At 33.3% G+C, this 24,747-nt stretch overlaps 4 protein-coding genes, 2 long non-coding RNA genes and 1 pseudogene across 7 annotated transcripts in view; 5 read left to right on the forward strand and 2 right to left on the reverse strand.

Moving 5' to 3' along the window:
- The first annotated feature begins 567 nt into the window (after nt 1–567).
- Cep135 (Centrosomal protein 135kDa) lies at nt 568–4,164 on the forward strand. The gene is made up of 2 exons (XM_088204886.1): nt 568–806; nt 875–4,164. The coding sequence occupies exon 2, from the start codon at nt 883–885 to the stop codon at nt 4,084–4,086; it is 3,204 nt and encodes a 1,067-aa protein (XP_088061012.1). The 5' UTR covers nt 568–806; nt 875–882; the 3' UTR covers nt 4,087–4,164.
- Nucleotides 4,165–6,300: 2,136 nt separating this feature from the next.
- LOC148226705 (transmembrane protein 170A) lies at nt 6,301–6,982 on the reverse strand. Its single transcript, XM_088204894.1, has 2 exons — nt 6,902–6,982; nt 6,301–6,825 (listed from the first exon to the last, which is right to left on the reverse strand). Exon 2 carries the CDS (start codon nt 6,776–6,778, stop codon nt 6,380–6,382), a length of 399 nt encoding a protein of 132 aa, XP_088061020.1. The 5' UTR covers nt 6,779–6,825; nt 6,902–6,982; the 3' UTR covers nt 6,301–6,379.
- Nucleotides 6,983–8,352: 1,370 nt separating this feature from the next.
- On the forward strand, nt 8,353–9,751 carry LOC148226706 (uncharacterized). Of its 2 annotated transcripts, XR_015812402.1 has the most exons (4): nt 8,372–8,422; nt 9,101–9,161; nt 9,234–9,409; nt 9,474–9,751. It is a non-coding gene; the product is annotated as an uncharacterized LOC148226706 (long non-coding RNA). The 2 variants fall into 2 exon arrangements; XR_015812401.1 differs by having other exon boundaries at nt 8,353–9,161; nt 9,474–9,747.
- Nucleotides 9,752–9,763: 12 nt separating this feature from the next.
- LOC148226707 (uncharacterized) lies at nt 9,764–24,721 on the reverse strand. Its single transcript, XR_015812403.1, has 2 exons — nt 24,578–24,721; nt 9,764–10,137 (listed from the first exon to the last, which is right to left on the reverse strand). It is a non-coding gene; the product is annotated as an uncharacterized LOC148226707 (long non-coding RNA).
- LOC148226708 (putative small nuclear ribonucleoprotein E pseudogene) lies at nt 10,275–10,829 on the forward strand (annotated as a pseudogene).
- Nucleotides 11,485–14,738, forward strand: Ns2 (nucleostemin 2). Its single transcript, XM_088203357.1, is given in 3 exon segments — nt 11,485–13,489; nt 13,757–14,378; nt 14,440–14,738. Coding segments are annotated over 3 exon segments (2,679 nt in total). The 5' UTR covers nt 11,485–11,526; the 3' UTR covers nt 14,534–14,738.
- Nucleotides 19,064–24,747, forward strand: part of p130CAS (Serine_rich_CAS and FAT-like_CAS_C domain-containing protein p130CAS) — a 41,003-nt gene continuing 35,319 nt past the window's right edge. The window contains exon 1 of the mRNA XM_088204887.1: nt 19,064–19,382. Within this exon, the coding sequence (XP_088061013.1) occupies nt 19,332–19,382 (51 nt within the window). The 5' untranslated portion in view covers nt 19,064–19,331. The remainder of the gene's footprint in view (nt 19,383–24,747) is intronic.

The following is a 24,747-nucleotide window of genomic DNA, read 5'->3' on the forward strand; positions in this document are numbered from 1 at the left end:
TGGAAAAAGTTAAAATGATAAAAAGTAATTATATGATTTATAACCCCCGGAAATGACCTCAATGACGTATGTCAGACGTGCGGGACGACGTTATTATCTCTTACTCACACGCGAGCGAGCGAAAAGGAAAATAACTGGCGTGGGTGTACAGTAGTTCTCGGACCTCCATTCAAATCTGTTTAATTGGTGATTTGTGCCGTTCAGTCAATGATTTTTTTTATTTTCAGCAATTAAATTTTAATTATTATTACATGTTGACCTCAACTATAAATAATTACAGAGATATTTATTAATATTCCGATTTGAAATCACTTATGTTTGCGTGTGTATATACTAAACAGCAGAATAACGCATGGATTTATTTGGCATAATAATGGAAGGCCTTAATTTATTCAAGTATTTAGGGTAATAATGAACACTTTTTTTATATTAATACATCAATATAAAATAGAATACATATTTTTATGTATGTATAATTTTTATAAGTACTGTTTTAAAATTAAAATAAATGACTTGATTTTATTTTTATGTTAGTTCACGTTGTGACATAAGTGTAGTTATTTTATTAAGTTGGCAACGCCTGCCGACCGTTGGTATGTTGTACTTTCGGTCGCTCGGTAGACATGGAATTGTTTTTTTATTTCTCTTTCTGTCAATTAATTTTAAATATGACAGAATTTGTACGAAGCAGATAACGTAACTGTTACATAGTAAACGCTTACTATTAATAGATTGATAATTTTAGATGAATATATAAAAGATATAAACAAACTTATCCTTTGAACTCTGTCATATATTAAAACGAGGTATGTAGTGTATATTTAATGATTTTTAATATATTTTAAATCAAACTTATTGATTAATCATTTTTTAGCGTTCAAGATGGACGAGAAGTATTTAACTCTTCGCAAGCAATTGCATTGCCTTGGCTACACGCAAAATTTCCCCGTCGAATCTATGCCGTTAGTGGAGAGTTTGACTGCAGATCTAGTTCAGACGACTTACAGTCTCCAGCACTATATGAAGCTGTCCAAAGACGTACTGCAGCAGAGGGATTCTTTAAAATGCGCCGCCGAACCTTACAAATGTGACAACGCTAAACTCATCAAAGAAAATAATAAACTTCACTTAGATCTGATGACGTGTAAAGAAGAATTTTTCAATAAAACGAACGAGCTTTATTTGAAGATCAGAGAGTCGGAGAGCGACATCGTTTTGTTACAAGATCAAAACAAAAAGTTGAAAGAGCAATATAGAGACTTGCAATTGCATAAAATCACCGCGGAGACTGTCAGTTCCTCTATGAAATCGGTATCAAAAAGTAAAAACGCTAAAAACGAAAAGATTTCTAAGAACGATCAGCAAAGCGCTAATATAAAAGTGTGCCACACTTGTTTAGACTTTAAAAGTCAACTGGAAGAACAGTCGTATAATCTTAACATTTGCAAGAATGAGCGCTCTACGTTTATAGACAAGATTATTTTTATGAAATCACAATTGGACGAACGAGACAAAGAAATACGTAGATTGAATAATTTACTGGAAGGCGGACGTCCTTTATCGGCTTTGAAGAAAGAATGCTATCATAATTTTGACGATAGTGAGAAATACACTGAACTATCGTCGAAAATTATCGACTTAGAAGAAGCGAATATGAATCTAAACGCTCAATTGAAAGAATCTCTATCCAAGCAACACGAAGCTATGAGCAGAGCTGTGCAACTGTCTGATAAAAATGATAGTTTAAAACAACTATTGCGTTCTACTGACGAAATGGCTTTAAAACTAGAGGCCGAATGTAACGTGCGATTGAAAGAAAAGCATGCAAATATTCAGTCGTTGCAGAATGAAATAAGGAATCTTACCGAACATTTAGATAGATGCAATTCAAAGTCTAATTGTATCGGTTCGGCGCATGAGAAGTGTGCCGCTCATTTAGAATCAAAGAACAACGAGATCAAAGCGTTGAGGAAAGTCCTGGAAGATACTTCGCGAGTTAGGGACGATCTCATTACTGAAAACGAGGGCTTATCTTCTATTTTAAACCAACCTAAAGAGCGAGACGTTTATGATTTCGTTAATGGAAATAGAGCGAAAAAATGCGATTGCTCAGATGCTGTACAAAGAGAGGATTTACTCAAATTGCTTCAGAAAGAACGGAATTATTACGAGACTCATATAAATGACATTAAGATGAAATTAAATGAAACACGATCGAGAAACTCGTTCGATGTTAATGATTATGATAAATTAAAAAGCGAGAGAGATTATTACGCTAGAGAATATAATATACTAAAAGAAAAAACACCTAGAGAAGAATTCGTATCGGATCTTAAAAATAAAATTCTCGGTTTAGAACAACACATTTTCCGTCTAGATAATGAAAACACCGTGATGTTAGAAAAAAATAATAAATTAAAGCAACAGTTGGATCAAATGAGAGAAGGATACAATACAAGCGTTAGATCTCAACCGATCTTGGATAACTTAGAAAAAGACTTGAACAACGCAAACAGAGAGATAAGTAGATTAGAAATGGAACGGAACATGCTGATGAATAGACTGAAAAACGCTACCGAAGGTGAATCTACATATAGACACTTGTACGAAGTCAGATTGCCGGAAGAGATCAATAATAATGCTTCTAGTTTACAGAAGATTCAACAAGAATGTAACAATTTACGTGAAAATCTTAAAATTTCCGAAGGCGAACTCTTACACATGAAGACTATGTATAATCAGTTGAAATCTTTGCAAGTCGAGAGCGATAAAACTGTATCAGACGCTCAAGCTCAATTGTATGACACGCGTAAAGAAATTAATGCTTTAAAAAATACTTTAATGTCTACTGAAAAACTTAAGAATGAATTAGATTACGAGGTAAAATTGCTGAAGTCTGATAAATCGTCGTTAAGAGAAAACGTAAATCAGATAGACAGAGATAGAGATAAATTGATTATGGATATAGATGAGAAGACCGAGAGGATCTCGTCTCTGGAACATCATCTTCGAAGTAAAAACACGTCCATAGAACTATTAGAAAATAAAATAACAGAGCTGAGTAAAAAATTGGAGATGCTGACTACTGAAAATGCATCTTTAGAGCATAAGAGTCGCGATTCCCAAACGTGCAACGAAGCTTTATCTTTAGAATTAGATACGATTACAAAACAGAGGGATAATTCTCTGATCGAAAATCGAAGATTGCAGAGCGATTTAGCCGCCGTTACGAGCGATTTGAGAACGCTGAAGAGAGAATACGACGTTTCTCGAAAGGAAGTCGAGGAGATGAAGCAACAGCTACAACATTATGTAGACGAAGTTAGGAGAATCGAGGATATTTTGTCTCGTAAAGAAGCGGAAAGGACAGAGATGCTCGATCACTTTGCAAGTTTATCTCACGAGGCCACAGTCTTGGAAACTAATAATCATTCACTGGAAAACGAAGCCGCCTCCAAGAACTATCAATTGCAAGCAGCCCAAGAAAAAATGAGCGATATAGAAAGAAAATTAAAGTCGAGGGAATCGATAGTTGAAATGCAAGAGGAAAAAATCGCATCTTTGCTATATAAAATATCGACTTTAGAAACTGAATTGGGTAAACAGAAAGATGTTAATAAAAATACCGAGCAAATGTTAACGCACGCTCAAGAGATGTGCAAAATGTTAGATAGTCAGAAACATAATATTCTAATCGGAGTCGGGGAAGCGGACTCTGAGAATAAAAATTTGATGCTAGATCTAAAGCTGTTAAAAAACGAAAAGAAAGCTTTGGAAGAATCTCTCAATAAGGATAAAGCTAGTATTGAATCTTTAGAAACTCTGTTGAGCGATAGCCGTAGAGAGATTGTGCAATTGAGGATGTCTCTTCAAGCTATTAATGAAGAAAACCGTATATTGCGATCGAAAGCAGATATAATACAAAAATTAGAAAGTGAAAGTTTGAGTAATAGACAAAGGACAGAGGAAGCGGCTAAGCATTTACAAGAATTACAGATGCAAATGACCGACGAGAGATATCAGCGAGTCCGGGGAAATACTTCTCAGCCGAGACCGAGTAGTTTCTATCCGAGTGGAACTTTGTAGTTAATTTTTTTTATTTATATCAATTGATGTATTATATTAGCACATATATTAAATAATTTATTAAATTGAATTTTTACATAATGTTTGTTTTCGTACCTTTAAAATAGAATGGAAGTTTAAATCTTATAGATTCTGTTTCTAATTTAATTACTATGGAAATTATGTTGTATCTATTGTCATAGCAACTGTCCTGGAAGGACTGCTTTAACTATCATATTACTTGACAAAATCAATATTAGATTTACGCATATTTGTGTATGTATTGGGTTTTATATTTATGTAAACAAATTTGTCCACAAAAAAAGATATAATCATGAAGAGATTAGTGTTATATTTATTTTAGCAAACTCGTAGAATTGGTATAATTAAATTTTCTTATTTCAATGAAAGTTATTTATTTATTGTACATCTTTCGTTGTAACATCATAAATGTTAGCCCAATACGTTACAAAGGGATAAACACAATTATTAAGTAAGTAGTGAGACACCAGACTGAAAATATAATCTGTAAACCAGTGACTATTATTACAGCTTACGATTAATATGCTTTGTTTGATTTTATTTGGATTATTCAACCGTAAAATTATATGTGATAATTTGTCAGAATTATAATTATTTTATTCTTCTTGCACCATCTCATATTAGCAATTTTGATTTTAGTTATTCTGCACAGAATATTATAGTAGAATTGCAACCTAATTGCAGAGCCATAAGATATAACGGCTGCCTGCTTATTTTCCCCTGAATTGGTTTAGTTTATATTTTGCTCCTCTCATAATAAGGCCGAGACATTAAAGCTTTCTTATCTTGATGTTCCGCATAAATTCTCGTTCTTTTGCCATATGTTAAAGGACTTCAATATTAGTACAGTATACTCTAGATAACACGGTAGATAGGGAGTGTATACTTACAGATTAGAATTTTTTTGTAATTCGTACGTACAAATGCATGTTTGTATTAAAAGTGCTTACACTTTTTACACTTGCATTTCTCAGCTTAGGCAGGTGAGCAAAACTCAACAATTTTTATATTTACGTACGTGTATTTGTTTTACAGTTATATTTTTTACTGAAATACTTTTGAAAGGACTATACTTATATTACCTTTTATTGTGAGAAATAAAAACAATATTGCTCAATAAATTATTTTTATTTTACTTTTAAATAAAAATGCAGATGTATTTATTATACAAAAGAAAAATTTATAACAACATTTGGAAGAACAAATAATTTAGAAAAAAAACAAGTGATAATTATTTTTTACGCTCTCCTATTGGTCAAAATATGGTTTAGATATGCTTCATTCGATTCTCACTTATTGTAAATTGTAATATTGTTACAAAAAGTCTTAATATTCTGGCGACCGCTTTTAGCCAAGATTAGTGTATGGTGCATGAAGCCGCACCAGCGTTGCGAGCCCGCCAAAGTTTGCCAAGAGAATCTGTCTACGTCACGTCAGTATTACCAGAGTGCCGTCAACTCTGGCCATAATAAAACCAATATATAAATACATAAATGGGGCCCCACAGTATGAACCCTAGATAACCGAACGTTTCCACTGCAACGGCTACGGCACGATTTTATTGCTTTTGACGTGGATTCTAAATATAGACTCACTTGAATTTGGCAATAAAAATGTATGTCATTTAATGAAATACTATTAATCTAAATGAGATGTAAATATTAAAAAAACGATCACTGATTGGCGAACTTTTGCCCCCCTCGGGAAAAATCTGAAATGACGACCCTGGTTCGGTTAAAGCAGAGGCGGCGAACCTTTTTTATGCCAAGGGGTATTTGGATATTTATAAAATCATCCGCGGGCCATCACAAATTCTTAACTACAAAGTTATCAACTAAAAAAAAAAGAAAAAGTCTGCAATTTTTCATCAAACATTTAATTAACTCACCCCTAACATGATGGCTCAATTCTTTACTTCTCTAAATCATCTACCTTTTCATGAAACGTTTCACTAGATGATTGTGATTGAAATCGATTTGTTTAATTTGTTATAATGTGTTCCAAATATATTTCAAACATTGCATAGCTTGCACATTTTGTGACGTCGAAAGTAAAATTTGATAACACGGATCCAAATAAACTGCTCCTAGTATACACTTTCTAATAACTTTATTCTCGGCTTCTGCTTTCAAGCAATGTGGGCATATAATATCAGTTCCACTTAAAAAAAATTTGTTTGATTAAAATAAAACATTTTATAAATTTCAATTTATATTTACAAATCGAATATACACATACATCCGCTCTTATAGTAATAGATAACAAGACACATTCACAACGTTGCCAAAATACGCGTGAATCCTAAAGAGGCACACAAGACCGTTTGACCGATTCCCCACAGCATGGCGTAAATAGCGGACATCTGCAACGAAGACGCCCGATACACGAACGCCAACGCCGCGCTGCTCAAGACTCCCGACGTATTAGGCACGACCAATCCCATTATCCATATAAATATCGGGAAGAACTTTCCAAACTTGTGCTTCCTCAGCGTGCCGAAAGCTATCAACGATGCGACGGTGTGGACGAGGATCGAAGATATCAGCGACCACAAGAACATTTGGTACCACATTTCGGCGAACGTGTTCAGTGGGTCGGCCGGAGTCAGACTGATCACGTCCGCTATCGTGTCCAGTTCGGACGGATGAAACTCAGAAAACATACTGTACATGACTGCTTTTTGTATGCGCTACCCTCGTTATAGTATTACATTTTTGTCTGAAATTAAATAAAAATCGACGTTAGATATAATTTAAAAGGTATCAAATTCAATTTTAAAGGGTATCCGGTATACCAGTTTCCGTGTATTGCATTTGTCAGCTGTCAATGTGACATTACAGGTTATTGATTTTAACGTCGCAGCTAAGACTTGTAGCGCCTAGAGGCTAATGTAAAGCTAAAATTATTTTATAAAATTACACAATGAAAAATACCACAATGGCTTCTTTTCTACACTGTGTGGTCAAATTATTATGGACAGCACTATTATTTTTGTATTTTGAAGTTTTTTAGAGGTTTTAGGTATTATAGTTATTTTATTTAGAACATAATAATTTAAATAAAAATCTAAGAAAATTATAATGAAAAATCTTAAAACTCAGTAGTGCAACCCTTTCCTGAAATTAGAGCTTCTAGGTGTCGGAGGCTCCGAAACCAAGAAGCCCTAATTAAATAAGCGAGTATAAGAAACTCGGCCAATGCAGAAATCTGCATAGATTTCTGCATTGTGCTGGATTTCAATGTTGTGATGCCACACTTTGATAAAGGTTTATATCAGCTGCCGCTTGGTGGTGATGAATTCCTTGGCGACCCTAATGTTTTTTCAGCTAGAAATACAGTAATACTGTTTTGTGACACAGTGCCGAGTTGTGCATAAAGACGCACTTCAATTTGTGACAATGAGGAGTATTTGGGGTAGCTTTCACTTAGGGTAATAAAAGCAGCATTTGTTAAGCTGTTGTTATTTTATTGTTGTTTATTTGTTAAGTGTCTAAATCGATAATCTGATTGGAAAGTTTTGTATATACGGTTGATAGTAAATTCAATATCCTTCCATTTTACAAACAATTCTATGTAATCGACTAACTAGAACCAGATATATTTTTATTTAAATAAAAAAATCAAAACCAAAATGAAAAGCAAAAATTTAGCAGTATCTCGATTTTTTTTCTATTTATTGATTTTAGACTTTATTTTCGGATTTATCGCGTGATTTTACTTAATAAATGACTATCAAATGTTATGAGTCAGTTTTTTTTTAATTCTCTCGTGAATCACATGAAGATTTTCAACGCCACATATGCAGCAATTTAATAAAAAATTGTCTCATAACATTTGACAGTAATTTCTTAAGTAAAATCACGCGTTAAATTCGAAAATGAAATCTAAAATCAAGAAATATGAGCAGTTTTTGAGATGTTGATAAATTTCGATGTTTTTCATTTTCACATAGCCAAAAAATTACTGTTTGTTGCACATTGGGGTCAGGTGACGTCATTGGGCATTACTTATTTTAAAACGATGAAGGTCAGACTTTAACAGTCAACGATGAGTGCTATATGCACATGATAACCGATTATTTTACCGTAAAATCGAAGATATTGATGTGGAAGACATGTAGTTCCAACAAGACAGCGCAACTTGTCATATATCGAGCGCAACGTTGGATGATTAGCGTTATGGGAGCCGAATTTAGATGTGTTATGGCCAAAACTGGTCGGCGCTAGAGTGGCATTGCGTGGCGGTCGCTCTCTCTACCGGCAGGCTTGTAAGGGTTCGGACGCGTGCCGTCGCGCGTCCGCCCCATTCTAACCATGTGAACACTGTTAACCGTTAAATAAATATATTACTGCAGCGGCTCAATCTGTGTCTCATTGCCATCCGTCATCACCGCCCCCTAAATTGGTGACCCCGACGTGATCCTGAGCACGCACATGGAGTCAGACGTAAAATGACAGACACAGCCGCCGCTGCAGTACAAAAAGCCGAGCCGCTGCAAACCCACTTGCTGCCACCCCGCCGGAGCTTCCCTTTTCTTTCAACATTAATAAACAGCACATTAGATCAATATTATTTATATTTTTGAGAAAATCATTCCGTTTTGATTGAAATGTTATTGTTTTAAATCTCACTACTCTGAAAATCTTAAATGTCATTATCATTTGAGACGTTTGAGTTCTACAGAAAATTATAGCAAAAATATATTATACTACATATAATAATAGATTTTTTTATCGATAATTTTCTGTATTCACTGAGAAATAATAAATATTTACATAATGGTTTAAAACTTGACTAAATTTATTACAAGCTTTTCTAATAGATGTCTATTTAAATGTTTTTTTTTTAAATCATATTGCTGATTGTTCTTTAAAGAATAACATACTATTTGATATTATTAAATACAACAATAATAATGCAGTTCATAAATACTTAAATTATAAATAAATATTCTTAATAAATTGAATTACTATGAATAAATTATATTTTCCAGGGATAATAAATTAAACTAAGCTAACTATACTATTTTTCTTTTATTTTAATAAATACTTGAGGTTGATATCAAAAGCATTAAGTCGATACTACTTCATTATTCAACACTGATTTTTTTTATTCAATAATTTCAGGGTACCCGTGGAGAGATTTGTGGAGGATTTAGTGATGTCCCTTGGCACAAAACGAGTCCCAAAGCCGGATATATCCTTTCCGAAAAAGCTTTTATATTTTCTCTGCACGGAATATCGGACACGCCCATAAAATATAACATTGTGAAGAAGCCTTATGCGATTTGCTATCATTCAGAGTAAGTATCTCATCAATTTTCCATATAAAATTATTATTTTTTTATCTAATTTTCTCAATGAAAGGCGTGGACCAATATTTGGAGCTGGAGCCGATCGGTTCATCTCGCACAATTGCAACTCAAACCAAACAAGCTACTCTAATTTACCGCATTCTTACGACGGAGAAGGCGCCTGTTCCGAGAGTCTCATGGGTGATTACTACTTCACCGTCGCCAATTACGAAATGTACACTCTCGATACAGCAACTCATATTAATAATAAAATCAAACATGATAGATATTAGGTAGTAAGATCTGATTTTATTTTTATATAATCTTGCCAATAAATTAATTGATAAATAAAACAGCGGTGTAACTTTTATTTATATATTATTGGGAATAATATTTGAATAGAACATTTTTAATAACATAACTAATTTTAAACATTGATTATAATCCAACCACGATACGTTGTCACATTATTATTAATAAGCTACATAGTTTTGTTTTTATTATGTATTATATAAAGGAAAAACATCTATATTTGTATTATTAATAATACGTTGAAGCACTAGTTAAATTGATTAATTGGAATGTTTGGAGTAATAGATGCAAAGAAAGGAGAGAAACGTGATCCCTTAAAAGTTGGTCTTGCCGAATATGAAGTTTCCGGGAGTGTTAGGATCTTCGGAAGAAAAGAACTGCTGCCACAGCTCCTGGAACTCTTCCCTGCTAACACACTCCTTTCCCTGAAACATTAAATGATTTATTTAATAAAAGCACATAACGAAATATTATCGTAAGGTAAAAAATTTAATTTAAATATGATTATTAAATGAAATTTTAACATGAGAAAAATCGCGTCGCTTGAGGACTTCGTACCGCTTCGAAGCGTCGTTTGAGATTGTGTTTTTCCCGGCTTCGATTAACAGCAAAATCAAGCCAAGATGTCGTACAAGGGTCCAGCGAAGGTGCAAAAGGTGATGGTACAGCCCATCAACCTGATCTTCAGATACCTGCAGAACCGATCGCGAGTTCAGGTGTGGCTGTATGAAAACGTCACTATGCGCATCGAAGGTCACATCGTCGGCTTCGACGAATACATGAACCTGGTGCTGGAGGACGCCGAGGAGCTGTACACGAAGACTGGCGTCAGAAAACACTTGGGTCGCATCATGACGAAGGGCGACAACATAACCTTAATACAAAACGTCAATCCCGGCTCGCTCAAGATTATATAGTGTAAAACGACAGTGATAAAACTGTAGCGTATGTGGTTCTTGGGGCTACGCAATTAAACGACCTTTTTTAGAGAGCTGGCGAGGACCTGGGGTGTTAGACCGGTGTTATATGATGAGTGAAAAAAAGTAAAGAATGTATATTTAAACTAATAAAAATTAATTTAAAAAACACCCGCTTCACAAGTTGAGCGGTGGTGTGGCAACACTGAGAATCGCCACAAAACTATTTTAACTATTTTTTAATGTTAATTGTAAGTCGCATAATTTAAAATTAAATTCACATTAAAACAAATAATGCTTCGTGTTATTTTATCAATATTATCTCCTCGCTATAATGCATTTCTTATATGGTATTCTCTATATTTTCAATTACAATAATAAAGAGAAACTCCTAGTATCTTTCAAATTTATTTAAAATGTACATATGTATATATTGAGAATTAAAAATGCTACTTCTGAGTTATTGTTTGCTCTTAAGTACCTATATAACCCTTACAAGCTTGCCGGAAGAGAGAGAAAAAACGGTCACGGGATGCTACTCCAGCGCCGACCAGTTTTGGCCATAACAAATCTAAATTCGACTCCCATATAACCCCCGCCCTAGCGATTTACAATCGCGATATTCAACTAGAGCGAGAGAATGGGAGCCTTGGCACTGCTGATGATCAGTTGTAATGTTTTTAAGTGTCATGTAAAGTATTTTTGTATATGACGCTTCAAACATAGCAATATAAAATAAGCGTTATTGTGAATGTTTTTAATTTGTTTGATGATTTTAGTGCATCACACATATGGCCGTCAAGGATTGTGTTATTGCCGTATAGTTTTTATCGAGTGGCAACATCCGAAAAACGTGGTGTCGCACCGGCCTCTCTGTACACACAGGTAACCGCAAAGATGGGCAAGACGGGGGCTGCGCCCAGGCGCCAGGGGCTCAACCCCTCCAACCACTCCATGAATCCCGACCGAAGCGTCGAGGGGTTGAAGGGGGTGGGGAATGCTCGAACGCGCTCTACCATCCGTCGGCTCAAGATGTACCGCGACTTCAAGGCGAAGAGAGACAGGACCGGTCACATCGTCAAGCCTGCGCCTTACCAGGGTTTTCTGCCGTCGGGCAGTCGCGCCAGAGTCCACCCCGACCGCAAGTGGTTCTCCAACTCCAGAGTCATCTCTCAGAGCGTGCTGCAGAAGTTCCAAGACGAGATAGGCAAGGCCGTCAGAGATCCTTTTAAAGTCGTGATGAAGCCTACGGGCTTGCCTATCACGCTGCTCGATCAGAAAGCAGCTAACGCCAGGGTTCATTTGTTGGATACGGAGAGTTTCGATAGAACGTTCGGTCCTAAAAAGCATAGGAAAAGAGTCAACATCGGAATTCCGGATCTCGAGAAGTTCGCCGAAGCTGCCGACACACGCGCCGATACCTATGATAAAGAGAAGGACGTAGATCTAGTACGAGACAACGGCGGAGTGAGAGACAGCGTCAGAGAATGGATCTTCGGCGCCGGACAGAGCAAGAGAATATGGAACGAGCTCTATAAAGTCATCGATTCTTCCGACGTTTTATTGCAGATATTAGACGCGCGCGATCCTCTAGGCACTCGTTGCCCTAAAATCGAAGAGTTTCTCAGAAAAGAAAAGCCACATAAACATCTCATCTTTATATTGAACAAGGTGGATTTGGTACCCGCTTGGGTCACTCAACGCTGGGTTTCCATTTTGAACAAAGATTATCCAACTGTCGCTTTTCATTCTTCGCTGACGCATCCTTTCGGTAAAGGCTCTTTGATAAACCTTCTGAGACAGTTTGGTAAGCTTCATATCGACAAGAAACACATAAGCGTGGGGTTCGTCGGATATCCCAATGTCGGTAAATCGTCCGTGATCAACACGCTAAGATCTAAGAAAGTCTGTAAGGTGGCTCCGATCGCCGGAGAGACTAAAGTATGGCAATATATCACTCTAATGAAGCGCATCTTCTTGATCGACTGTCCGGGAGTCGTTTATCCGTCGGCCGAAACCGATACTGAGAAAGTTTTGAAGGGAGTCGTTCGGGTAGAGCTCGTCAAATCTCCCGAAGATTACATAGAAACTGTCTTAGAGCGAGTTAAAAAAGAATATCTAGCCAAGACTTATAAAATTACCGATTGGGATTCTCCCAACGACTTCTTAGAAAAAATAGCAATTAGAAGCGGTAGATTATTGAAAAAAGGTAAACCGGACGTCAGCTCTGCTGCCAAGATAATACTAAACGATTGGCAAAGAGGAAAGTTGCCGTTTTATGTTCCGCCGCCAGGTTTTGCGGAACCTTTAGAAAAGTCAATAACTGAGAACGGCGAATCTGATGAAATTCAATCAGAAATCACCAACACGGCAGATGTTAGCGTTGCTGAAAAAGAAGCTCCGCAAGAAGTCAGGAACGAAAAGGTAGAGATCGGTAGAACGTTTAAAGTTTTACAAGATTTCGCTAAAATTCGAGTCGGATTGGAATACGACAAAGAAGATGCTAAATCTTTGCCGGAAGATAATACAACTATTGAAGAGGATTCGATTATGAACGAAGAATCTGTAGTCCACGAAGAAGATGATTCTAAATCAGTCCAAAGCGACGAATCGTCCGATGTGAGCGATTTTTACAGTCGCAGCGAAGAGGAAATTTCAGATAACGAAGAAATTGTTTCAAAATCAAAAGATAAATTAAAAGCTTCTAGCGGAGCGTTTTCCGTAGAAGAAGTCGACGGTAAAAAGATAAAGAGCAAATTAAGCGGTGTCAAAAAATTCACTAGCAAACAGCGGAGAGCAGTAGAGAGAGCCGGCAAACGGAAGACCATAGGAAGCAACTTCTACGAGGTCACAAACGTCAAAAACAGAAATAGGAACAGGAAGAAAGAATAATAACCTGTTTATTTTTGTAAATATATATTATAGGCTAAGTTATTTAAGAATTAATAAATTCTCAATAATGTTGATACATATCTTTTTCTTTATCAACCTTCAACTCTTTTTATAAGTCGAGTATTTTGCATCCTTCCGTATTGGCGATTAGTAGAAGTAGCATTTTTTTTATAACGTAACTCTAACATGGTTTTTCTTTCTCTCAGGTGTCAAAATTAAATAAAAATGGACCATCCGTCAGACAGCGACGAGAGCGATGTTGATTTTGTGCCTGATGAGAAAGAAACTTCTGACGTAGATTCCGATACGGAAGCGATCAAAGAAAGTCCAAAGATTAAAGGCAAAAGATCTTCCGACGTAACGGAACCAGTCGTCGAAAGCAAACGTCTGAGGAGTAGTTTGGCTCTAGAGAAAGAAGCGGATAAGAAGGATTATGTCAAGACAACCCTCGATCATTCCGTAGATAAGAATTACGAAGACGATTTATGGAAGTCGTTCCTCACCGCTCCGGAATCTAAAATTCCTGAATCGTCCAAAAGTAAACCTGTAATTGAAACTAAAGTACAAACAAAAGCTGTAGATGTTAAAAGACAAGGTAAATTATAACAAAAGAAAATATTTTATTAATTCAAATATTCATTGCAACCATATATTTTAGATAGCGTACCGATTGGAATAAGCAGTAAGCGAACACCGATAGGCAATAAAAGCGGTTCCGGTTTATCTTCCGTATTGAACAGAATCAATAAAACCAATAAACTGTCCACTTTAGAAAAATCAAAGTTAGATTGGAATTCGTTCAAGAAAGATGAAGGGATTGAAGAAGAAGTTACCACGCATAATCGGGGCAAAGACGGGTGAGTTAGCTACGTCTTAAAATACGTTAAGAGTGAATTATATAATATTTTTCTGTCTTAGGTATTTGGAGAGACAGGATTTCCTTCAACGCACAGATCTGAGACAGTTTGAGATCGAGAAGAACGTCAGATCAGGCAGACGCGGGTGCAGTTAGATCTATCTAGAATCGATAGATGAAAACGGACATTTTTAATAATAGTACTTATAGTTTCTTGATTGTGATTTATCATTTAGCACATGACATATTAGATAATGAAAGTGAATTTTGTGCGATGAGTGTGATTACATTCTGAATATGGTCTGATTAACATTTTTTTACATGTATACATTGTACGACGAATAAAATTAATCATTAAGAATTGGATTTTTTGTTGAATAACACCTAACTTAAATTATGAAATACAGATATTGTTTTGTATGATGATTAAAATGAACAGAATATATATATATATATATATATATCTCAAGAATATCGATTTGTTAAGTAACATTTACCATTATTTTACTTCTTCGCCTTTCAATGTGTGTGTATAATATCAACATAATCATAAAATGTAGACAAACAGTCACCACCTTTCCTAAATGAAGAGGGCAGTAACGTAAAATGGAAAACGCGTTAAATATAAACTTAAATTTAATAAACATACTTTGGAACTTCGCTTTAAAGGACTTGCCGCCATTGCGACCCTGAGAAAGAGCACGCTAACTATAAAAAATTTAATTTGAACCTATAAACAATTAATTGGCCCCATTTTAACATATGCCTGTCCGGTGTGGAATAATACCAGTAATACTGTTTTTTTCTAAATTACAAGTCATTCAAAATAAAACTATAAAAATAATATATAATATACCATTTAATACTAATCTTAAAAAATGCACATTAGCTTTCAAATGCCAACAATTAAAGAACACTGTCATTTTCATACCAGATAATATAAAAAAATATTTCGAAAACCACACTAAACCACTAATCTCGTGTATCGGTGACCTCACATAAAACATTCTTAAATTTATATACAAGCAGGAAATGCCAAAGTACATATTGATTGAAAGATAACATAGCATAGGTTCCAGATTTTCAGTATAATGTACTCAAATTATTACTTGACTTTCTTATTTTTCTTTTGCTTAAATTGTAAAGGGTTTTTAATTTTTTTCTTTAAATTATAAACACCAATGTTTTATTTTATATTATTAATTTTTAACAAATTTTAAGCATACATGAAAATGATAATAAACCATTAACATGTATAGTATTATATATATATATATATATATATATATATATATATATATATATATATATATATATATATATATATATATATAATATACAAATCGACGAATCATATGATGTAAACGATTTTTAAAGTCGCAGTGAAAAGAAAGTTTATGATAAAGAAGAAATTGCTTTAAATTTTTTTTATACATTAAACAAATATAATCAAAACATACATATTAAATATAATATTAAAAATACTAATTATTATAATTTATTTCTTAATGCACGAAGTTGTTCTTTATTCCATTGAGGAAACCCATTACATTTTTATTTTTGCGGATTGTTCTAGGAATATTATTATACAAATTAACACCTCCGTACAATATTCCCCTAGCCGTACTCGTTTTCTTATACCTTAAAATCATTAAATTATCTACTTCTAGTATTAAATCTATGTACATATTTATTTCTTAATTTCTTATTAAAATACTCTGCTAACATATCATTTTCTAACTAATATATAAATACTAAAACATTAATCTTCAATATTTCTTGAATATTCAACATTCCAATCTTTAAAACATACTTTTACAATTAATGAGTTTATTTTTATTTAAAACTACACTCATTACCCTATTTTGTAATTTTTGCAACATCTTATTATTTAATTTATTAAGAAAATATGTATAATATTATTGTAAAATAATTAAATATAGTACCATTGTAGATTTTTTGGTGTTTATACTTAGCAACATTTTTTTTCTGGATAATATTCCTAGTTTTATAGTATTTTTTTTAAAGGGAGGATATCTCATCACACGCGCCTGATTTGTACGTATGTATTGCTAAAAATGTATGAGTATTTTCTAGTCCTCCAACTACACGCACCCAAATAGCACGTCCGCAATTTACCGTGTTATTGGGGGGTCTACTGTATCTGTATTTCTCCTTCGGGGAGTGCAATGGAGCTGAGCATTTCCGTAAAAGACGTTGGAATTGGTTGTAAAAACATACGTCACGATTCTGATTGGCACATTGAAGGGGTAAACGTGTTATTTTATAGCATTATATTGACTCCTGGCGATTTGCCTTTTTGCTTCTGATAGTTTTATTTACATTTTGCTATGATAATAAATAAATTGCGATTAAAATCTTACATGATAGGAATTGATACTTCTGTCATGGTAAATTTTGCTGGCATTGTCACGAAGGGGTAATGTACAATATAAGTTAGTATATTTACGTCAAAGAGGTATGATTGATGACCTCACCGTTTCGTGCGTGCGTACATATGTTTACTTACGTACAAGAGGACGGAATTACTCTAGTTGTTCAAATAATATGATTATACACGTTTAGAATGTTATTATTTTAATACTGTAATAATTATCACGAATAATAATAAAAGTTGCCCACTACACTATCTATGTTTCTTATTACTTCCAATTCCAAATAATAACACTTAAGCACTATTTTTGATATAATGTTAAAATGACTCGTTTTATATGTAAAATTATACACGGATAAATTTAATAATTGGGTTATTGTATTTACAAATTATGGTATATATCAGATTTTGATGATACGATAACTGCTCTAGTTTTAATCAGATTGTCGTCAAACTTTTCTTAAATGCTAGCCACATTAAAAATCTAAGATAGCAAAATTTATACGCATTATAATAAAAAATAAATACAACTTTCTTTATTTTTTTGAAGGGAATCCGAAAAAATCGACAATTCTAATTGAAAGTCATGCATTAAAGCGAGATCCACCAAAAATTGTTTTGACGAAATTTGCCTTAAAAGATCACAATACTTTGCTTGGTCAACTTTGAAGAATGATGAATAATTTTGCCAAACAGATGATACAGTTCTAAATTAACTCGTTGCCAACCTTACTTCCAAAACACAACCAATTTTTTAATCTCTTGTCCTAAATCAACAAAACACACTTCAAGTTCCAACGGGTGACTTTTTGGAGATTGACTATATACTAAGAACAATTTGTTCATAAACCTCCGAAAATTGTTGATTCCTTGTACTTCATTAGTTAAATCTCTGATGGACAATTCTAGACGATGGTTAAAGGCTCGGCCACACAGAAAGCGGTCTGTCGCGGCGGGAAGCGATATCTGACCGATCTGGCGGTCTGGCAGATTCGTAAGTAATAATATTGGGATACATTTGTGGCTTGATTATAAAAAAATTGTGGCTTTTATCTGTTATCACACAACATCCGTTGAGTGATACCAGATAAAACCCACAAGATTGTTTTATATATACTCACATCATCAAATTCATGTACACTAAGACAAATTAACAATAATTCTGTAATTTTATTAGCTGTTTGATCGAGCAATTCTAATAAAACAAAAACAAATTACAAAATTTTATACGATTTTTTAAATGTATTTAAAAAGTAAATTCCATTGCAATTGAAGTGCCAGGGCGGCACCCTGGTTCAAAAAGAAGAACCAGGGCAAAGCCCAGGCACCAGAGATGACATTTTAATTTATTAAAAGGGGGAGGGGGAGGCTAAAGTTAGAGAGTCAGTGGTAGTTTTTTTTAATATTTCGATTTTATTCAGATTCATAGTATTTTATTATATGACATGCTTCTTGCCAAATTCAAAGGGGTGGGTCCCTGTCTAGAATTAACGTCAAAAGCAATAAAATCAGCAGTAGAAACGCTAGGTTATATTAATATTTTTTATTATAATAATACGACTTACAATAAGTGAGAATCGAATAAAGCATATCTAAGCCAAAATTTTGAGCAATAAGAGAGCGCAAAAAACAATTATCCCTATTCAAAAGTCAAAAATCCACGTCAAAATCTATAAAATCGTGCCGTCGCCGTCGCAATGGGAACGTTCGTTACCGAGCTTTCCCACTGCGACGGCGCCGACACGATTTTATTATTATAATTTTAATGTATCTAATTGTAACTGCAGAATGAGTTATTTAATATAAAAAAATAAATGAAATGCATTTTTCTGCCCATATTCAAAGGGGGGAGGTCAAATTCTCCCACCTGCCCCTCCCCAAATGACGCCATTGTACTTGCACTTTCTTTCATACAGAAATTACCATTTAAAAAAAAAATGCTATTAGTACGATAAAAAAGTAAATGGCCGATATCTGATTTTGGTTATAAATAGATTTAAAAATCAGTTAATTTAAATCCGGTGATAATATTATCGATACTACATTTTAGCATTCTGCAGACATTTTTCATTAGCAATTAGTTTTACAAACCAGCAATAGGTGGCTTAAAATCATATTTAAAAAAAATTAACTAAACATTTATTTCATTTGTTTTTTACATATGTGAAAAATAAATATAAATAACCATTCGATTTTTGTCAGTGATTTTTAAAATTGTTTTCTATAGTAATTTATTACGAGACCGACAGGTGGTGCGGGAGTAGTACGTTTAAAAATCGTTCGTTTTTATCAGTCATGCCTTGCGCGTTGTTCGGGCCGGTCGTACGTTCGTCTTTATCTCTATCGACTTTCGGTTTTCTATTATACGTTCAATAAAACGAGCCCCAATCTGAAAAAGCTGAAATAGATCTCATCTATTAACCGTTTAAAAATGTAAAAAAGTCAGATTCGAGTGGGCGCTCGACGTTCGAAAATAAAATTCTCTTATGGATTTATCGATTGCTTCGCAAACACTTAATAATCTGATTGTGCTGTGTGTGTAATTAATATTGTGACAATATGACCATGCCGCTGGGCCACAGTATGGTGTCCATCAACAAAACGACGCCGGTAAGTGATAAGATGATAATATTGTATATTATAAGAAAGTATATTAAGTTGAAACTAATTTGCAATCGGCTTTCACCGCACGTGCCTTTTCGGTATTGATTATTTATGCGTTATATTTATTCCCATGGAATAATCTATCCGTGGAATCCCGTAGTACGTGATACGTTGAATGAATTTTATCGTATAGCGCCTCTTTTTTCAACGGCGTTTCTCAAACTTTCAAGGGATTGATTAAATAATACATAAGCACTTCGCAAGTAAACAAGACAAAAACAGATCAATAGAAAAGCCGTGATTTGAGTTGAGCGATATTATTTTTATACAAAATGGTGGATATTAATCGATTGTACCGACAAACATACATAAATTAAGGCGTCGTCTGACAGCAGACGCTTAAGTTCGACACATGAACAAGTCTTTTAATAAGTATTGTAAGAATAACGATCTGTTTTTTTTTTGTGTACAATGGCGCTGCGATCGCGTGAATTATCGCTTTTTGGGGGTGTGTTTGCGCGACAATGAACTTCAACGAAGGGCTGTTTTTTGGAGATATGAAAATAATATACTTTATACAATTCATGGCTTTAATTTCTGGCAATACATAAATAATTCAAAAAGGTAAAGATTACATTAATGTATTGTTTATTAACCCTTTGCGCAGTGAGTTAATTTATACACATTTGTTAATTTGTTAGTGTAGTTAATTTTACGTATGTATCCATAATTATTTTTGTTGATATTTATTTAACATTACTTTATATTGCATTTATAGTAAATTATAAAGAAAATCAATGATTTATTTTGCAACTTATTGTATTAGTATCGTTTAATAATTTATTATTTATTAATAACACTTTTTTTTTATTAAATATCCTGAATTTATTTTACATATTTATTATGTATTATTCGGCTTTTGTGTTTTTTTTCATATCAATACAGAGGCTTTCAATATTATTTATTAAATTAATATGAAATATTTTTTGTTACATCAATTTATGAGTATCATTTTCAATAATAAAAATCATTTACATCTTATATACATATAATGGAAAAAATATTATTTAATTATAATGTTTTTTATTTATTGTTTTTTCGGTGAAGTATGCGATTATTAGTTATCTAGGATATCTTAAAACAGTGAAAGATCGACCACCGTACATGTACGGCGATACTCCTTATAGGGTTAGATCTGCTATTGATTGCGCATTCTCTAATATAATTTGTGTTTAAATGATTTCTAATTGCGTATATTTTAGTTGCCCTCCAGAATGATATCACTAATATTGTAGCATAATTACAATTTTTAAAACGTATAAATAAATTATGTCACGTCTTGTGCGACAGCACGTTTGTCAAGTATAGCTGTATAAATATATTTGCACGTTTTTATTGCAGCAACATTCTGTTCAGAAATCACTGTTCATTGGTCCACTTTCGTCGTATAAGCCCGTCATACAAACTATTTCACTATATTTTCGCTACTTAAAAAAGGTGCATATTTAAAAATACCGATTCTTTTGATCGATTTCGTCGCCGTACATGTACGGTAGCCGATCTTTCACTGTTTTGAGGTACCACAGATAGTTATATATTAAATAAAAAACATTATATATTTTTTAAATTTGATTTAATGTATTATGCTTTTTGTATAAAATAATACCAATAAATTAAAGAGTACGAAATAAATAAACATAACAAAAAATATTTTAAATTAATTTTATAAAAAATATTGAGAATCACTGATTTTTTCTGAATTTTACTATAAATGCAATATCAAATGATAATAAATAACAACAGAAATAATTACAGAAAAATACATAATATGAACTTACTCCCAGATACTAACAAATTATCAAATGTGTATAAAACTATAAATTAACTCACTATTCAAAGGGTTAAGATGTATTTGTATTGTTGTGTCCTGCTTTTAAGGAACGTGATTCATTATTCGTGTTTCCTTTTATTGGTTTAGATGAAATTAGCAATGATTATACATTTTATTGCCACTGAAATTTGGAAATTGTATGCTTTCTCTAAAGTTCTAAAAATGTGCATATTTAAAAAAATGGTTCTTATACTTTTTTTTTGTAATTTGATTGACATGGTCATGATAATATCGACATGGTCATGATAATCATTTTTATTTTTACCCTAGACTCCTAAAGCTTTTTTATTAATAAAAAAATAAAATAAATTTTAATATCTGATCTTTAACTATAATTACATATAAATTATACCATTAACCTGATTTTTGATAGGAAATATAAAGGAGGAGTGATAATGATAATATCGATTGTATATATGTGTCTTGACTTGCAAGGTAAATAATAAGGGTGTTACCCAAATACCCTTGCTTATGAATATTGGCGAAGAGCGCTTCACTGGCTGTGATTTTTAAATCGTGTATAATCACATAATTATGTGTTTACTATACTCTATTTGCGTTAACACAGTCAGTTCGAGAGCTATTCATTTCATCATTATTCATAATTAGGCAAGTTTAGGTTTATAACTATTAGCTCTAAAGCACACGATACGGATATACGTTCGATTTACTCATCATCATTATAAACGAAAGACCTTTTAATCATTATTAGGTTATGTTTATATAATTTATATCACCTGCTAAATTTATATAGAAATGTAAGTAACAAGCTTATATTTGAAATAGACAATGAACTTCGATGAATGGTCTCAATAGCTTTCAAAATCGCGCTCCATGAATGTAAACGAGAGCCAAAAACAAAATCAATGAATGAACTTATCTTCCGAGAATCCAAGTCCTTTCAGTCCGTTCTTATTATCTTTAGAAGCTGCAATTTACGTTGAATGAATGCCTTTGAGGAATTTCTTTTCACGAAACATCCCCCAAAATCGGCGCTCTTTGTTCGGCGTTGATTTTCTTGGAACGGTCACACATTTGTGAAAAATAATGAAGCACCGCTACTAACGCATTTGAGAAACACGTGTTTTTAGTATCAAACGTCCGCTTTGGGTCAATCTGGTATGTTGCATTCGTATGCATCCGTCGCTGCACATGTGGTCATAAGATGCCTGCTAATCTTCCAGGATCTTCGACGTGACATGTGTAGCTGCGTGGCGGCACCACAAAAAAGGAAACCAGTAAACGCGCCATGAATATAATCATCCATAATCCTCGAGTGGATGAAGTATCGGGATTTTTTTGGAAACGATCCGTTAGCTACGCCCCCGGTTTCAAATTGCGGACCCACACGGAGTGTCACAGTGAAAAAATCGCCAAAATTGTTCCCACAGAGTGGATTATGCCATCGGTCTTCCCACAGAAGACTTTTAGCAAGATCTGTTTCGTGTCATCGATACGCTAAAGGGAGAGACATCTGTGCTTTAAATTGCGGCAAGTGTTTCATTAAAAAAATGCTCTTCTAAAAGGTGTCAATTAGGCGTTCTTAGATAACGAAACTATTATACAAAAAAATCCATTTTTTGTTATTTGTAAATGAAAAAGTTGTCTTTCAACTGTACGTATAGTATATGAACCGTGCTAAGTTTTAGCTAGTCAATAACTATCAATAGGAAGTTTTTGACAACTTTTCCTCCACGTATTCTATTGTTGTCATTAGTTTTTCAATACTATTTATAGACCTGTTGTTATAGTATACATCGTAAATTATTATATTTGATTTTTGTATAAATTTCATGTCTAGAAACCATTAATTTAGGCATATATTTAAAGAGTAAGTCAGTTGATAAACGGTCAGTGATTATAGTATTTCGCCGGTAATTATCTAATTATGTTTTAAAATAAATGGTTAATTATATGATGTTGGTAAAATAAAAGGTTAATTAAATGCCTAATATTGGTGTGTTAACAAAGATGATAATAAGCGTAGATTAAAACAAAATGGCTATGAAAAAATCAAATATGAAATATTTTTTTTTGCAAAATTCACATATGTTTTTTATACAAACTAACCTACGGTTTTGAAATTCCAGTATTTTTATAGTATTTTTATAGATATTTAACGTAATGGGGGGTAGAATATAGATTGGGGTTTTGAAGTTAGTGGGAATAAACTATATTTTTTCAAAATTTGTACAAGTACTTTCACAATTCTGTATTTGCAGAAATAAAAAAAAACTGTAAAAATATAATTCTAATTTTCAATATCTGAGGCCACCATATACAGAACTACAAAATTATTTTCATTATTTGTTGTCATGAAAATAATATATTAGAAATTTTATAAGTTTGTATCCACATAGAATACGAGCAAGATTAAGTGTTCGTTTTAGTTTGTTGTGTTGTATATTCATAATAACACTAAGATTTAATAGCATTAAAAAGCTTTCAATAAAATATAATATTTTTTTAGTTTTTATATAAAAAAATAGAAAACTGGTTTTTAAAGGTGTTTTTTGTATACACAGATTTAGTAGCATGAAAAAGTATTAAATAAAAATAAATGTTTTTTTATATTTTTTTTATACAAAAATAGAAAACGGGTTTTTAAAGGCGTTTTTGTATATACCCTTAGCAGCAAAAATCTCTTAATTAATAAATAGTATAACCTGTATAATTTATATTAAAAAAATATATCTTAATAAACTAAGCTGATTTTATTGTGACATAAATGTAGTATTTTTTTACGTTTTTACTCTAGATATGTGAATGTCTTTAGTGTCTCGTTTGACTCTTTTTGATCAAGAACACGTTCATGATGCCAACCGGATGAAATAAGGAACATAAAATAAAATTAAAAAAAACTTTAGAAGTCACTTTTAACGTAGACTTGCTTATGTATGCAGTGTATGCTATAATAAAGGCAATGAAGTAATTACGCTAGGAATGCATGCTCTTAGAGAAACTATTGCCATAAATGCATTAATTATTTACAATGAAATGTCATAGTTTATGATGATAAGATAACCTAGGAATATTCATTGTTTTGATAGGAATTCAACAAGAACATTGCATCCTTTTTATTTTAGTATCAATGTCACCCAAATTCGTCAATTGGACCCTTTTATCAAATTTTTCCCATTCTCAGACTAGTCTGGAAGAGTAGTTAACGGAACCGGTTTAGGATTGACTCTGATCCTTTATTGACGTTGTCTTCCAAACGTTTGGGAATCTGCAAACAAACGACTCGGTCTTCGTCCGTTTCCGAAACGCAATACCGAAATTCGATTTTACCTGAGTAATGCATAGTTACCTGAGAAAGGAATTCGACCTGGCGCCGATCGTCAGGGATTATGCAACTTTTATGCGGACGTGTTTCAAAATTTGCTCAAGATGACTACTGCTTGTTGTTGAATTATATTAACAGCAAGGCCGGCTGCTAGACGTAAAGAATTCTATCGATTTCTATAGCTTGTATATATA

Source organism: Plectrocnemia conspersa, unplaced genomic scaffold (assembly GCF_051122295.1).
Source record: "Plectrocnemia conspersa isolate PC_06_02 unplaced genomic scaffold, ASM5112229v1 ptg000014l, whole genome shotgun sequence".
NCBI lineage: Eukaryota > Metazoa > Arthropoda > Insecta > Trichoptera > Polycentropodidae > Plectrocnemia > Plectrocnemia conspersa.